At 42.6% G+C, this 17031-nt stretch overlaps 1 protein-coding gene across 1 annotated transcript in view; it reads right to left on the reverse strand.

Moving 5' to 3' along the window:
- Nucleotides 1–14212, reverse strand: part of ptpro (protein tyrosine phosphatase receptor type O) — a 28965-nt gene extending 14753 nt beyond the window's left edge. The window contains exons 1-13 of the mRNA XM_071915770.2: nucleotides 14192–14212; nucleotides 13471–13741; nucleotides 12274–12429; nucleotides 10592–10744; nucleotides 9426–9992; nucleotides 9128–9289; nucleotides 8505–8701; nucleotides 7990–8110; nucleotides 7132–7325; nucleotides 6334–6445; nucleotides 5588–5751; nucleotides 2200–2320; nucleotides 619–752 (exon numbers count right to left, since the gene is read on the reverse strand). Of these exons, the coding sequence (XP_071771871.2) occupies nucleotides 619–752; nucleotides 2200–2320; nucleotides 5588–5751; nucleotides 6334–6445; nucleotides 7132–7325; nucleotides 7990–8110; nucleotides 8505–8701; nucleotides 9128–9289; nucleotides 9426–9992; nucleotides 10592–10744; nucleotides 12274–12429; nucleotides 13471–13741; nucleotides 14192–14212 (2373 nt within the window). The remainder of the gene's footprint in view (nucleotides 1–618; nucleotides 753–2199; nucleotides 2321–5587; nucleotides 5752–6333; nucleotides 6446–7131; nucleotides 7326–7989; nucleotides 8111–8504; nucleotides 8702–9127; nucleotides 9290–9425; nucleotides 9993–10591; nucleotides 10745–12273; nucleotides 12430–13470; nucleotides 13742–14191) is intronic.
- Nucleotides 14213–17031: the final 2819 nt, after the last annotated feature.

Consider the following 17031-nt stretch of genomic DNA (forward strand, 5'->3'; position numbering starts at 1 on the left):
ATTTAAAGTGGTAATCTGCAAGATCCACATTTTTTTTTTTACAATTTTGTCTCCATCTTTGGTGCAAAGTGCTCAAAGCTGTGGTGTTTCTGCACTGCACTTCCCAGAGATCACCTGTCAATCAAACAGTGTGGGCGGGGCTTGGTTTTTCTGTTGATGAAGTTTGAGTTTCTGTAGGTTTTCCTCTTTTCTTTGTCTGTTCAGCCTTGGTGGCTAGCACTGCTCATGCTTACTACCCAGTTCTTCTTCTGTTTATTCCAAACAAATTGGAAATGTAAAACGCATCACTTCCTGTGCACCAGAGTGTTTTTCCCAGGAATGACCTACCAGACTTTTTAGAAAAGCAAATGGAAAAGCTTTCATGAGCTGGATATAGGTTGAATCACTATTGTGTTATATCAACTGGGGAGAGATTAGCAAAACAGACATTTATATGAAAATGTTGCAATTACTACTTTAGCCATTGCCCTTCTGAGACTGAGATGTCAGCAAATCAGCCAACGAACAGCAGTATTCAAACAAAGCGAAATCAAAACAAGTTCTATGTGCATAAAGCCTTTTTTTTAAACATAGGTCTCACACTGCATCCATTCCTTGAGATTGTAAAGAGCCCTTTACCTTCAGCTCTTTGTTGGGCCGGGCCGGTTTACACAGCACCTGGTAGTAGTCCACCACTCCCTCCTCCGTCCACAGCAGAGTCACAGACGAGTGGGTCGCGTTCACGGCGTACAGCGACTTGGGAGGAGCCGGCTCTGTGTAACACAATGCCAAAGAAAATCCTCAGTTTTGGCTTATGAGAAACAACCGCTACAGTCCATCATGCTGCTCTCACACCCAGAATACTGCGCGTGCGACACAAGCAACACCAGAGCGAAGGCTCGGCTCTACCTTACACCCCGAAACTTCCTCTATGAACAAAAATACATCGACATGCTCATAAGAGGAAGTGAAAAAATTGTGTTTTATATTCACTTTTGAGGTGGAAATGCCTTGTCAATGGATTGTTTCAGCTCTGAAAATAGGACATGATTTTTTTGATTATTTTAAATGAGTGATAGGAGGATAAAGCCATGGATCTGACAGAGGCTGCAGGTGTATTCGCCAGGATTAGCAGTATGATGAATTCCCATAATAACTGACAGTTCATATGCGGGTGGGCGGGCTATTTTTATAATAGCTGTTTGGCAGAGGGCAGGCGCTCACACCCCTTCTGCCTTTTCTCGGATCTTCTGTTCAAAAATCAGAACGAGACCAAATTATACTGCGTAGACACGAAGCTGTAATGAGGTTTCTGTTTCTGTTTCAACGATAAAAATTTAAAATCTCAATGGCAATACTTGACATGATGCTCGTCATGCAGATTTATGTCAGGTCTAAAAAGGTGGTAAACTATTCTGCAAGTAAAACAGTGGGTAAATTGAGTTTAGGTGGGTTTACCCTCCACTACATACATGACTATAAGGCTTCATAAGTGCATCATAAACCCATTATGCATGCATGATAATTATTATAATCAGAGCATGATTTTCTGACGTTTGTCTGATGATTTTATAGTAAGAAAAGTTGGTATAACCCATTAGAAGCAGAAATGAACTTTTCTTACAATATGATTTTCTTATAATATAATCAATTTGATATCACATCATTAACTATACAGTTGACCCATAAAGCATTAAACCCCCTTAATATTTTGTACATTGTGTTTTATTGCATCATGCTCTGTTTATTATTATTGTCATGCACTCACAATGTGTTTATAATGTACTTAGGCTGCCTTATAATGACTTATGAACACCACTTTAAGTAAAGGTTTACTGAAAATATATCTCTGCTTCTAATGAATTTATAATCTGTTTATTATGCATCAAAATAGGCCTCAAGTTAACAGTGTTAGCACATATATCTTCACATAAAAACCCATATTTCCCTGCTTTAATCACAAAATCCTTCTTCTCAGACTCTCAGACCTCTCCTGTAGCCTTCCGCATGTTTGAGAAAGGATGAGAGCTGTGATGTAACGCAGCATCACCCACCCCCCCCCACCCCCCACCCCCCCCCACCCCCCCCCACCCCCCACCCCCCCCCACCCCCCCCCACCCCCCACCCCCCCCCACCACCACCCCCATCGCTGAATCCCTGTATTTCTACACCTATATATATGTGCTGACAGTGTGTGAGGAAGAGATAGAGGAAGCTGACCTAGTTTGATGATGTTTGGCATGGACGTGTTCCTGCTGCGCTCGGTGCAGGCCGTCACTGTCAGGTTGTAGATGTCTCCCGGTGGCAGAGGCAGGCTGGCCCGCATGACGTTACGAGTCACCTAGGATGACCAGGACACACACACACACACACACACACACACACACACACACACACACTGTTACTACTCGACACACCGAGAATGATGTCCGTGGAAACTGAGGTACAAGGCTCAGTATCAATCCATTGGGGTATTTTGTTCAAAATTCAACACCAGATCGGTAAGTACCTTCTACCCCTGCTGTTCCCATAATAACTCACTAAATCCATACATGTAAGTAATCCTTACTCTTTCCCATTCTTCCCCCTATTCTACTGTGTTGAAATTGTCAACTGCATATGCTTACATAGCTCCACAATTGTTTATATTCTGTTTTTATTGCTTTTACTTAATAAAAAGTAAATAGTATCCTATTAGTTTTGCTGCTGCAACAATGCAATTTGCCCACAGAAGTCCTTAAAGTTTCATCTTAACTTATCTATCTCTGCAATTTCGCAGTATAATGTTTCTTTCCTTTACATACTGTAGAAATTCACTTTTCTGAATAGGGTCCACTACACATTTCAGTATACGTCCAACCCACCAAGCACAAATTATTAAGAAAATTTCAACATTAAAAAAATGGTTCACCAGCTATTCTCTCATCTTCGGCACACCAAAAATACCTCCTGTTTTAAAAGATGAAAGGCAGTTTGACGTGACATTATCTTCGAATTCAAGAGAGAAGCAACAGCACAAATTGGTGCTAGGTATCTTCCCAAAATATGACTTAATCCCTCTTGAAATAAAATACTAAAAATGACACTTTCTATAATGTAAAATCCACAGTTCTCTTCATTCCAGTTTAGTCACTGCAGTTCTCTCCCAGTCATCATCTTGTCCAGAAGCCTCAGAGGAACGGTTTCCCATTGGCAATCAATGTCATCATTCTAAATATTGATCTCAATCCCAGCCAAACTGTCAATTCTCTAGCTGATCGAAGAGGTGCTATCACACCAGCAACACTTGTTCATTTGTCACCATGACTACTGGCAACATATTTCCGGCTGCCTAAATACCCTTAAAGGAATACACCAAGTTTTTGGGAGATTGTCCTGTTGGTCAATCTGTTAAGTGATGAGAACACAGACACCAAAATCATACATGTGTCCCTGGTGGATGATTGGCTCAGGTGCTCCATGCTAACACTTTAGCATACACTATGTTGAGTTATAGTAGGCTCAATGCTAACACTTTAGCATACACTAGCATACACATTGAGTGATGGTAAGACTGTCAAACTATGAAAACTGTACAAAAACTGACCTTTTAGTAATAACTGTTACTGGTTTACATTATACGCCTGTAGGTTAATACATTTTAAAAATCAATATAGCTGACGTAGCTAGGTTTATTTTTGGAACTATTTCAGGTGAGCAACCAATATTCATCCGCTGTGACTTTTAGTCTCCCATTGCCCACCCCTTTCACTTCCTATGGAAACGGAAAAGTACTCCCTGCTAGTTCAAAACAGTACATTATTTTTTGTAGATTTTTTGTAAATTTGTCCAATCTCCTACACAAAATCTCCAGACTTGGCTGCATATCGTTTAAGTTTACTTACCATTTAGCTTTAGAGCTACTACAAGTTCTCATTTTCTCACTTTTGAGATAAAGCTAGTGTCTTACTATCACTCAACATAGTGTATGCTACAGTGTTAGCATGGAACACCGGTGCCAACAATCTACTGGGGACACATGATTTTGATGTCTTCATTCACATCCCAGCTAAGCTGACCAACAGGCCAATCTCCCAAAAATTTGGTGGATTCCTTTAATTCTTCAGAACCTTATGACAGCTACAGTGACATGAGAAACACATACAAATGCATGTTAGCTCCTACCTGGATACAAGTTTTGAAGTTGACAATAAGCCTGAACCATCATTCATCGGGTGCAAAAAATGATCTATCCTGTTGTCTCCATGCACAGCATAGCAACACCGTAATGAAAATGTTCTAATCTCATACGCTCTCAAACAGAGGTACAACAAGCTGCCTATAGCCTATTTTTCTTTCTGAGAGTGTAGGCACTATCAGTCAGGCCAATTAGAACTCATACAGCACCTACAACACTGAAACAGTTGGCCTCAATTAATTATACTCAGCTTATCTGGACTAAATCCCTGTCTGTTGGGAACATAATTGGCTTTCTAAAGGGGAAGATGTGTTAGACCTTATGCAGTCAGGGAGAGAGCAGGTCATCCCTCTGTTGTTAATTGGACCCCCAAAAGGACCCAGTGAAGATAATCAATAGCAGCTTCACCTAACCCCAGTCTAACAAGCCACTAAAGGCTGTCAAGCTACACTATAGGTGCTATTGGGAAGCCACAATTAGCAGAACCTTTAAATGGTAAAGATATAGACAGCAGAGACTTATTTAAGGTTCCCTGAATGTTAAATTATAGATATACTTTAAGCTACATCCTTGACAAATGGACAGGATCACAACTTTTATTTACTGTACTTTACTGTAGGTTTCTGCTACATAGAAAAACCTGAAAATGAGAGAAGAGGAACTGACTAAAACCAGTTTAGGGGAAACTTACTTTTAAAAGTAATTTGTTACATTACTTCATTACTTCTCTTAAAAAATAACTAGTTATGTTACGAAGTTGCTTATTATTAAAAGTAACCCATTAAGAGTAGTTTTGCGTTACCCACTTTAAAATCCAATGCAAGACTATTGCCCTGTTTTTAAATCAATAAGCTACATTTATATCAAGCAGACTTACATTGCAGTTTTTCAATTAGCAGCATGTTTTCTGTACAAGATGATGCAGGACAAACAAAAAATGAAACAACATGAGGGAAAAATAAAACTAATTACATTCTAATTTAAAAAAGTAACTCATAACGGATTACAATAATTGAAAAACTAGTTACTATTTACCCCCAAACAAGTAATATGAGTAACGCTTTACCCTCAAAACTGACAAAAAATATATAAATAGTATGTGAGAGGCAGGCAGAGAAAGTCTACATGATCTCCCTGTGTTCATCTGGTTTCCTCCCACAATCCAAAGACATGCAAGTCAGCAGTTCTCTCTCTATGCTAGTGGCGTCCGGTCATATTCCATGGAAGAGTCTGCAGGTTTTCAGTCCAGCCAGACACTACAGCAGCTGATACACACCCTCAACCACAGAGAAGGAACTAACCAGTGACATTAGCTTGCAGATTCTTCCATGGCACAGGACTGAACACCAGTGGATTACAGGGAACATTACAAGTCAGGTGGATGAATGTGTCTAATGAATGAATGAATGAATGAGGTAAGCAAGGACTCACATCAATGGAGTAGCTCTTCTCAGCGCCTTTCTTGCCCACCGCCACCACCTGCCAATGCAGCATCCTGGAGTGCGACAGGTCGATGAAGAGTTCCCCGTAGGTCCAACGCACGTACAGCACCCCATGGGAGTAGTCCACTGAGGAGATGTGAGGGGCCTCAGGAGCTGGAGAAAGAGGGAAGGCTTCTGTCAGTATGAGCGAGGCTGTAAAATTCGATGGATAGTGCCAGTTGGCTGTGTTTCACGCACTGAGAATTATGGATAAAGCCATACTCTGATGATGAGAAACCTGGGGTCTGGCTTACTGCCATATTAAACTGGTTACTGTGGCATGAAAACATCTTAATCCATCACTTTTGGTTTTCACAGTCTGCGCAAACTCAACTCACAGAGCATTATGGGTACATTTTGAAGTCAACAAACAGCATGGCGGTGAGCAGTACTTACTGTTAATATTAATTTGATCATCATTTGTTTCCCTGTATTAGAAGTAAGCTACTATTACTTAAAAATATTCTGTTAACTGGTTTATTCGTGGTAACAGGGAGGCTCAATCACAAGGTATCAAAGGTTCATGTAAGCATTAACCTGAATAAGACCTTAACCAGAGTGTGACCAGTAGCCATTTTCCTCTGGCATGTAAACACAGCCAGTGAAACAGAGAGGAAACGGGCAGAAGTATAGAGAGAACAGAGCATATCTCTTTTGTCACTTTCGCAGGGCCAATGTATTGACAGAGCCGAGTACCTGTTACAAAGCTCACAGTGGAGCTGTCGCAGCAGCTGAGCGGCGGGTCGCCCCACGTCACCATGGAAACACGGAAATTGTAGTACCAAGCCGGCAGCAGGTCAGTCACCCTCTGGGGAGAAATTAAAGAAAAGGGTTGAGAGGGGAAGCACAGCTGATAAAGCCGGCGAAAGAATAATGTTCACTTGCAGTCTAGTAGAAACAGTCCAAATTGTTCAGCTTTGTGTAAAAGCGTCAAAATTGGTTTACAGGTGCATGTGCCATCGCAAAAATGGTACCAATTGGCTGTGGTGGCCATTTTTCACCCATCATTATCAGCAAATGGGTTTTCCTCCATATCTGCTGAACTGATCATGATAGGATTGAAAAAACATGTCTACACCTATGTTTTCATAGAACATTTCTTCATATGCCTGATTGTCATAGATATGGTAACCCATTTCATTGTATTTCTTTACACAGCATCATTGAATGTACAGTTTATGATGTTTTCCATAATGCTGTTGTATTCAATGGTCATCAAAACATAGGTGTAGACATATTTTTTCAACCCTATCATGGTCAGTTCAGCAGATATGGAGGAAAACCTATTTGTTGGTAATGGCGGAAAGAAAAATGGCTGCCACGGAATATCAGTACCATTTTCATGATGGCTCCAAGCTGTACATGAATACCATTTTTGGTGCTTTTACGCAAATGTGAATTGATGTGATTCATGCACATTTCACCTGGACTATAAGACAAAAAATGAAAACTGGTTCAAAAAGTATCAGCCATCCCCAGGACACTGTGTGTTACCACTGATGCGATGACCGAGGCGGTGGCAGCGATCTCGTAGTAGGTGGTCCACTCTGATGCCAGGGTGACGGGGTTGAAGAAGAAGGTCTGGAGGACGTACTTTCGGAAAGCAACGTGGTACGGCCTCTGCCAGCTCAGGATCACTGCCGTGGGGCTCAGAGGGTAAACCACCAGCTCCCGCACTCCTGTGGGCTCTAACACACACAACACATCCAGTCAGTGAGAACAGCATGAAAACAGGGAGGACGACATTCAGAAAGCCACATTTAAGACTTTTTAAGACCTTTTTAATGCGATCTGGACTTGGATTTAAGACCAATTTGACCAAAATAAACAAACAAAAAGCTGGCAAAACAGACAATTTCTGATTGAACATAGCTAATGAAAGTTATGAAACGATAAATGTGCAGAATAAGAAAAAGGACACCAGGAAATTAAGTATTTAGGGACATGAAGTCCAGCATGTTTCATGTCATATTGTATTAACCCTGTTCTGTATGAATCTAAGGATGGACATACATAGTTTTATTTCGTTTGCCTTACTTTCCAAATCTGCCTCAATTAAATACCACCAAATGTAAAGAATCTGTCAGTACCACTGTCTAATTTTATAGTTGCATCATAAATAAACCTGCATAACATGGTGAAAAAAACAACTTCTAATTAATATATTTAAGTAATTTTAATACTAGTAAGTGTACTAGTAGCACCTTAAATTTATTAAATTTTAGACTTTTTCAGGCTCTTTAAGGGTATGCAGATAACACACAAGCTATTTTAAAGTACACTTACAGGTTGGTAAAAAAAAAGAAAATATGAATGTAAAAGAAACGTTGTAGTATATGAATCAGTGCTCACCTATATCAATGATGACAGGTTCAGAGGGGGGGCTGATGAGGGGTCCATTAGTGTGATAGACCACCACCCTGTACTGAGCCCCAGGGGTCAGGTTAGTGATGATGTCACTTGTTGTGTTTTCCTGTGAAAATGCCATCACATTAGCAATCAGTTCACATTGTTTTTACCTGTAATTAGTGCCCCCCCTTGGATTAATCAGTGTAATTCTGAAAATGCTGAAAATGCAGTGATGAGATGCATCATTCCCCCATGTTTCGTAAAATCCGATTACTGGTATCACAGCTATCACATGTGACACGTAGAAAAAAGAATGAACCATGTAGCGCCATCCTTGGGACAATCACAGAAATTTTGATAATGATGGTGTGCAGTGGTTAGATGCATCATCTCCCTAGATTTCGTCCAAATTCCATCAGCGGTGTCTTAGATATCACATGTGAGATGGATGAACCAACAAATGAATGGACAGAGACAGATCTATAGTCCCTCCTTCAATTTCATCTGCTGTGGGTTACCTCGCTGCAGTAGGTGTTCTCCATTCGCTGGCTGAGGCTGGGTTTGAGGCAGGTGGTGGACAGCACCGACACCAGGCTGCCATTGTGGCTCTCAGTGGAAGGACCCCAGGACACAGTGGCAGTACTGGAGCCCAGCAGCCTCACACTGACCGCCTGGGGACGCTCCTTAGGCTCCTCCAGCCACTCACCAGTGGGACCTGTCCACAGTAAAATACCATTTTACTGCCAAGTGCCAAATGTAATGACTTTTACCCTGGGACACCTTATTTATTTTGTCTACAAATCATTTGCTTCCCAATTTTGGGTCAATGTCAGAAGACATTTCTCACTTTCACAACCCATAGAGGGTACAGGGTATGGACAACACCGCATGAAAAAGTAAGTTGAAGTAACTAAATGAAAATTACAAAGGCAGCTATACAGGCAAGTCACATTAAAGCTGCACTAGGCAATCTCGCATGTTGGCAGCCCCAATTGGCAGCGAGGGGTAACGGTTTGAAATTTGAATACTTCATTACCCAGAAATACTGTCAATTCAAGTGAGAATGGTGAGTGTAGTCGTGGTGTAATAACAGTGCTACTGTAGGAAGGCAATGCATTTATGAATTGAAATGTGTGCGTACTGAGGTAGAAAGTGAAGCCTGTGTCAGCTGTGCTCTCCCTGGCTTCACAGTCTCCAGAGGAGCTGAGCGTGGTGACCAGGACTCGGTAGGTTCCCGGCTCCGTCAGCTCAGTGAAGAACTCATGGGTGTTTTCATCCACGGTGGCTATCTCTGTAGAGTTACCTGCAGACAGGGGAGGGAAGCGGAGAGAGAGATTTCAGCTTTCATTTTCAGTTACTTCGCTTATCATCAAAAGCTGCAAAACAAGACCACTTTATTGCAGACTCTTATCTACCAACAAAAGCCCTTCACTGCTTACCATCTCGGTAGATGTAGATGTTGAAGCTGTCATAGGTGGTGGGGGGTCTGGGCGGCAGCCAGCGCAGCTCAAGCAGTATGGGAGGCAGTTTGGTGGGCATGACCGAGGGTTCCGAAGGCAAACCCATGGCTGAACCCGGCTCGTTTGAGTCCTCGTACTCTGGTACCACCGCATTGACAAACTCGTCCTCCCTGTCAGCGGGAGACGGGCCACCCGTTGGATCCAGCCAATAGGGCTGAGTGAGAGCCTCCTCCTCCGCTGTCTCGTTGGCGTTCACATTGACGTTGGCGTTGGCGTAGTCCGCCAGAACGTCTGTAAGGTTGCGGGACGGCTTGTACGGGACCTGGGTGGTTGCTCCGGCCGCCTCCTCATAAGTGTTCTCTTCCCCCTTGTCCTGCTTCTCCTCCTCCTCCTGCTCCTCCATCAGGGGGACGTCCCGAGCCTGGCGGAAAGCAGGAGGGCTCTCCTGGCTCCCCTCGGGAAGGACATCGTCGGGGGCTTCGCCTGGCACCACCCTCTGGCTCAGGTGGAGGATTTTACGGGAAATGTTGAGGGGCGGGTTGGGCACTGTAAATACAACAGAAGGCTGAGTGATGCGGGCGTCCCTTGGTGACTGTTTGAAGCTCGTCATGTTCAGATAGTGAAGTGAGAAATGTATCTAGTTTCCAGGAACGCCACTCCCTACTCTCCATGAGTGGAGGCGATTAATCAGTGTGAAGAGATGTGATAACAGTAATGAAATGTCTGCTGGTATTTATATCATATCAATAATGCATGGCCCAGCAGGAGGCCATCCATGGGGAGCCTCTCTGAGTTAGTGCTCATAAGCAGTCATTAGTGTAATGCCATTATTATTATGCTCTGCTCAGGGGGTGACATTTTCTAAACCACAAATCACCGTTTAGCATGTTCAACAGCAAACATTCAGAGTTGCGCAGGAGGGACAAATCAGACACCCTGGAAACCAACTATTAGTTCAGAGCCATTAGTTCTCCAGTTAAATTAGCAAATTCGGTAATCCATCACATACTGTCAATTTTTCCAATTAAATCCATATCCAACAAACAACTTTTCAGATTTCCTATTTGAAAATGATCTAATTTGCTTTGCTGAATAATGATGTGACCCATCGTCTTTTATCTGATCCTTTTATTCCAGTTGAGTACCTGTTCTGTGATGGAGGGGTTTGTGGGTGACGTCACTGTGTCTAACCAGCGTAGTCCTGTTGACCGTGGCCTCAGAGATCAGCTGAAAGGTGATGTTCCTGTAGCACATCCCCGGCAACCAGTGCTTGAACACTGTTTTACCCTTGTAGAAATCTACAAATGAGAAAGAAGAGGAAGATGATGAAAAATCTGCTATATCCACTGACATTTTATCCAAATCTACTAAAATACAAAGTACTCTCTCTTCATAATCCAGGGTATTTGCAGCTTTCAGAGCCAAATTTAAGAGTTTTAAAGACCTTTTTAATGCTAGCTGGAATTGGATTTAAGATTTAACAGCCAAAATAAAGAAACTAAGCTGGCAAAACAGCCTATTTCTGAATAAACATAGCTAATGAAAGTTCTTAAACTATAAATGATTAGTATGAAGAATAGTTGAAAATGAATACTTTGCATATAGGCTTTGTGTCACAAATCTCCTATCAACCAAATCGGAGAATTGGCTGTGTGGCTCAAATAATGGCTAAATTTAGAACAAGCAGGCTAGAAAAAGAGAAATACCTTAGAAATATAGTAGCTGTAGATACATTCAGTAATGTTCTACCTTTAGCCCTAGTCTCTACTCCAAAACACTCTGAGTTGTCAGCTCAGTTAACCTGAACAAACAGCAGGCTAATGTAGCAAAGCAACAGATGGTAATGTTAACATGTGACTATCCACTACTAACGCTACCTAAACTAGATACATTAACCAGTGTGCAAATCAGATGTGTTTACAATAAGACAGTGTTGTTGGCTGCTAGCTAACAAGCCGACATAATCCAAACCGAAAATCAATCAGATGTATGGGTGGAAAATGATCAGTTCCCAGTCAAAAGCAACACCAAAATTAACCAAGTCTTTTTAGTTCTTTTGAGAGGGCCAAGTTGTACTTTTAGAAATGCAATCAGCTGTTCTCAGCCACTGTTGCCAAAGAGTTGAGGACCTCCAATATGGCCGCCAGAGGTTGTATTACATCACCTGAAAGCCCTCTGTTGTATTAACCCTGCCTATTAATCTAATTAATGTGAAGCAATATTTATTGATATAGATTAACAATAGGCCTAAATAAATAAACTATAGCTAAACAATATTGTCAAATTTGGGGGTTATTTGAGGAGTAGGGGCAGTCAAATGAACTGCAAAATCAGTGCGGGCCCTGTGTGGGCCCAGCGAGGGCAGCCCACACAACATTCGGGCTTCTTGAGGGCCAACAGTGGGCAGTCCACACTTAAGTGAGGGCTGCCTGTGGGCTGCCCGCGCAGGGCCAGCACTGAGGGGCCAACGTTTTGCCAATGAACAAATTCTTAGGGGCCCTGCGCGGGCAGCCCACTGGGGGCCCTCAGGCCAGCCCTAAGTAGGCCCGTACAGGGCCAGTGCAGGCTTGTTTGCTGGGTAGACATGTGGGTCAAACTTACTGTGACCAACTGGAAGAACAGTAATGTAACACAACATTAAAAAATAAAACCAACACTGCTGGTCCCGTTCACATCTTTTGGTGAAACAGACTTTTAATAATTGTGTTGTTTTAGTGAGTTTAGTACTTTAAGACCTTAAATGTAGATAATCTAATTTAAAGACCTTTTCAGACTTTTTAAGGACCTGAGGATACCCTGTAACCAGAGTTAGAAACATGGACATTACCTTTATAGAGCATGGAGCGCCGCTCTTGCCCCTCTGTGTAGCTGATGTTAACCCGGCTGAAGACATTACTGGCTGGGGAGCTCATCTCAAACACCACCCCCGTCTCTGGAGACTCCTTATAGTCTGATATTAGCACACTGTCCACAGGAAGGGGCTCTGGGAAAACAGACCATGACAGGTTAACCTTCACCCAGGCAAGGACACATACTCTAAAATACCTGGAGGCAAAAAAACACAAATTAGCCTCAAGGTATAAAATTCTACTCTAGATTTCTTGGACTCACTGTGCCACATATGTATCTGTGACTCTCAGGAAAAAGAGATAAATGTAATAGCACAAATTGTCTTTTTTACACCAATCAGTCGCTCCAGCAAAAAATGAGGGTTTTTATAACTACTTCCCATGATAATAAGCATACTGCATATCATAGAAACTACTGGAATAACTTACAGCAAAAGGAAATACTGTGCTTGGATTCCAGTCTTTATAAAATAAACCTTCAACTCCAGCACAGTAAGCACCAAATAAAATCAGTCCATTTGAATATGTTTCATGATTATATTACTGTATAATTTAATTGAAATAGTGCCCATTTATGTTTGAGGCAGACTTTGTGTTCTTCTGACTAACAGAATACAAAGGGTTCCCATCAAAGGGTTCCCATTATGGCCGTGATGTCAAATTCCATGGCTTCTCCATGACTTTCAATAACTAAGTTGGAGTGCTTCCATGATCTAAACATTTCATTCCTTCCTGGTTTGTTTATGTTGTTTTTCCAAAGGGGTGAACCTCTGGTTTCCACTCTAGTTGGGTAAAAACCATCTAATGCAATAAATGTGTGAAACAAGTTGGAAGATACATTCTGCTATATTCCTGTAAAGTGACCCATTGGTAAAATTCCCTGATATTCCATGACTTCCCCAGAGAATTCATCAAACTCCCTGACTTTCCCGGTCCAGAATACATCTCAGAATTCCATGATATTCCAGAAATTCCATGACCAGTGGGAAACCTGTGAGTGGCCACAATTACATGTGCTTTGTTGACTTGGCCCTTTCATGCAGAAAATTGTGGTAATTTTGTAAAATTTGCTAGTTCTTGCAAATATTTCAACAATGGGTTGAATTTGCATTGCGATCGCAAAATCGCAAATTGCTAAAGGGACTGACCGATGCTAACAGTATCTAGTTTCTTACTTGTGAGGACGGATACAGTCTTGACTGGCTTGGACCAGGCCTTGCCCTCTCTGACCAGGAGGCCCACGGTGTAGCAGAGCCCATGATGTGAGGTGTTGAACACCAGCGGTGGCGGCAGGTCACTCGAGTTCTGGAACTGGACCAGGTTCATCCGAGGTTCACCTGAGACTCGAGCTGCGTACGCTGTGACATTCTCCTGCAGGTCCGAAGGCTCCAGGGCCGCTACGATCAAGTCTTCCTCGCTCAGAGTCACCTGGAAGGCTGCGATGCTCTAAGGAGAGGAGACAGACAGCTGGTTAGCCACCCAGGTCTTTATCAGGAGACAGACAAACTAACTTAGTCAAATCAAGACATAAGCGACATAGGTTCCCACTGTGGGGAATTATATGGTGGCAACACGCGAGAATAATCCACAGAACTCCATACTTGAGCACACACACAACCTGAAGGAGTAAGCAAAGTTAATTTCCCACCCAGAATTATTCAAGCTGAAGTTTCACTTTGTTTTGACAGTTGACACAAGTGTCCTTGTCCAAAACTGTGTTGTGACCAGCTGTTTGTTACCCTCTGAAGCAGAAAACATGGCAGGCCCTTCTAGTACAGAGACACTATTTACAATAAAGAAAGTTCTCTTGCAGGTTTTGTCATGGAAATCCTACCATAGCACGAGTGAAAAAACCACAACCAAAGCTATGAACCTGTATATCTATCCATGGCTCACGTATATGACTCTACTACCCATATTTTTGCCTGAATTTTTTAAATCTATTCTACTACGGCTTACTATGCTTGTACTGCAACATGGCTTGGACAAAGCAGCAGGGAGTCATAATGATTATGCCACACTCTAAAAGAGTAACACATTGGCTGGAGGCTCCAGGGACAAAGCACTGTTTGTCCTTGGACACAGATAGTCTTTGGGCAGATAAAGGCCATGTTTGTGGGTTATGGACACTGATGCTTCACCTCCAAGCCACACTGTATGCAAACACAGTCGGCTATTCTATAGTAAGTCATGATGTGCTTGCATGATGTCAAAGGTCAGGAAAATACCTCTGAGGACAACGCTCTTAGTCTATACTCCGCAACAACAGGCCAATGTATCCAAGTCTCACACACATGTAAAGGCTCTGAATCTCATTTCTTATGTATTTATGGACAATCCCACCCTCAGTTACACTTTACATTACACGGTTATATATCATCAATCTGTGATGTTCAATTCATTTCAGGAGTTTTGTGAAAAAGTGCTGGATTTTACTTTTTTGGTGTATCCACTTTCCCTCAACCTGCCTCGTCTACTTCTACTTAAAGTCACAATGAAACTGCATTTTAAGAGCATCTTGCTTCCTTAATGTGATGTATTCATGCTGAAACATGCCGGGAGGGATCATTCAAAAGTGTAAACCAAAGGGATATCAGTTAATGAGAGAAAGGCAGTTTTATTTGATAGGAAGGGCGTACGGGTGTCTCGTCGCTAATTGCGATCAGCGCTAATTGTGTGGGTGTGTCTGCACGATTACTTGATTTGAATGAATTGTACGTTAAGACAGCACAGATTGCGTTCACAAATGAAGTGGAAAAAATTCTGCTATCAGCGGTCGCTATTCATTCTTTGTGAATTCACCCCTTAGTGTTCAGGGTGGATTTTTCCTTTAAAGTAACAAAAAGCGGCATATTTCCATATTTATTATCTATCGCCAGGAGCTGCACTACTAGACATTTGCCTTGCTGTGCCAAATCCCATCATACATGCCTGCCGCTTCCATAACTGGCTCTCGGGGCATAGTTGCAGGATCAATGAGACAAATACAAACTCCATTACATCTCATTACAGTAGGTCACTGCTATCAGGCGCTACCCAGGCCTGGATGAAAACCAGACAGATATCATCCTTTACGAGAGGAGAATCTGGGTTAGCGCAGCTCCCTCCACCCTCTCCAACAATCTACCTCAGGCTGCTTGGAGAAGCAGTTCAGAGAAACACGCTCCCCACGCAATCTAATCCCCTAGAGACTGGTGCTAAAATGAAAGGGGGAAAACACAGAACTGTATATTTTCTTCTCTCCTCCTTGCAATGGTTTGGACTCCCTGGAGAGATTCTTTGAAGATCCTACCATTATCCCCACTGGCCCTTTGCAGCAGCTACCCCGCCTCCCACTTCCCTTTTCCCCTGGTGAACTCTGCCTCTACAAAGGGGCTTCTGTCTCGTTTCGCTGCCGGTCAGGGCCGCGGCGCTTTGAGATCTGGCTCGGGGGCGATTCTCGCGTCAGACGCCTCCCGACGGTAAGCCGGAGCGAAGGAGGAGGAGATGGCGGTTGTCGGGCCTCCGACTCGCCACTCGCTTCCCCCTCTCTCTGTCTGTCACTCTCTAAACCATCAGCGAGGGCCGTTTACAGGCTTAAACGGTATTGATGGGAAATGGAGATGACCTTTATGGCAGTGTGGGAGGCTAGATCACCATATTTAACCGCTCTAAATGATTCATGACTCCGAATACTGAGGGCTATTGGGGCGAATGCATTATGCCTAGTGGAAATACAGCAACCTACAGTAAATGGGAGTTGATAGTAAATGGCATTATAGGCATTAGTTGCTGTGGTGCCATATTGTGCATCAAAACATTAATTAGAAGAATACTGACATTTATACTTTTCACAATGCTCTGAAAGCTGCAGTCTAAACACAATTTTACTTGAAAACTGGCAAAAATATTGATGATTCATATAAGAGAATGACTCACCGATTGCTATAACAAAACAGTGATTCAGCCTATATCCAGTTCATGAAAGCTTTTACATTTGCTGTTCTAAACACCCGGTGTCTGGTAGCTCTTTACTGGGAAAAATCCTCTGGTACACAGGAAGTGATGCGTTTTACATTTCCAGTTTGTTTGGAATAAATAGAAGAAGAACTGGGTAGTTAGCATGAGCAGTGATAGCCACCATGGCTGAACAGACAAAGAAAAGAGCGCCACCTACAGAAACTCAAACTGCATCAACAGAAAATCCAAGCTCCACCACAGCACCACAGCAATGAGCGCTGAGCTCCAAAGATGGACACAAAATTAAAAAAACACCACAGCAGTGAACGCTTAGCACCAAAGATGGACACAAAATAAAAAAAACATGGATCTCACAGATTACCACTTTAAACACAAAACTATAGGCTTACAGTGACAATATAACAGGCACTGCAGACACTGCATTTTTACAGCTGACAGCGAAATGAGTGCGCTCCATGCCTTGTAATACAGCTAGTGAACATGACACAGCTTTTGATTCTCCTCCGCAAAACACATCAGAGGCCATGGGGCTACACATGGGAGTCGAACGTGCCACACATCACTACATCAGCGTAGCATCTGAAATCCCACCCACACATCGACTTCCTCACACTCCACTTTTTAGCAGCCAGAGACCTAGTTCTCACTGTTGAACTTCAACTATATCACAATTTTATGCTGTGTATTTGATGTGTCAGCTAATATCAGAAACATGACAAGCTCCAAAACTCTGCATTGCGGGGGATGTGTGTTAGACCTGGATCAGGGAGTATAGT

Source organism: Centroberyx gerrardi, chromosome 24 (genome assembly GCF_048128805.1).
Source record: "Centroberyx gerrardi isolate f3 chromosome 24, fCenGer3.hap1.cur.20231027, whole genome shotgun sequence".
NCBI classification, from domain to species: Eukaryota; Metazoa; Chordata; class Actinopteri; order Beryciformes; family Berycidae; genus Centroberyx; species Centroberyx gerrardi.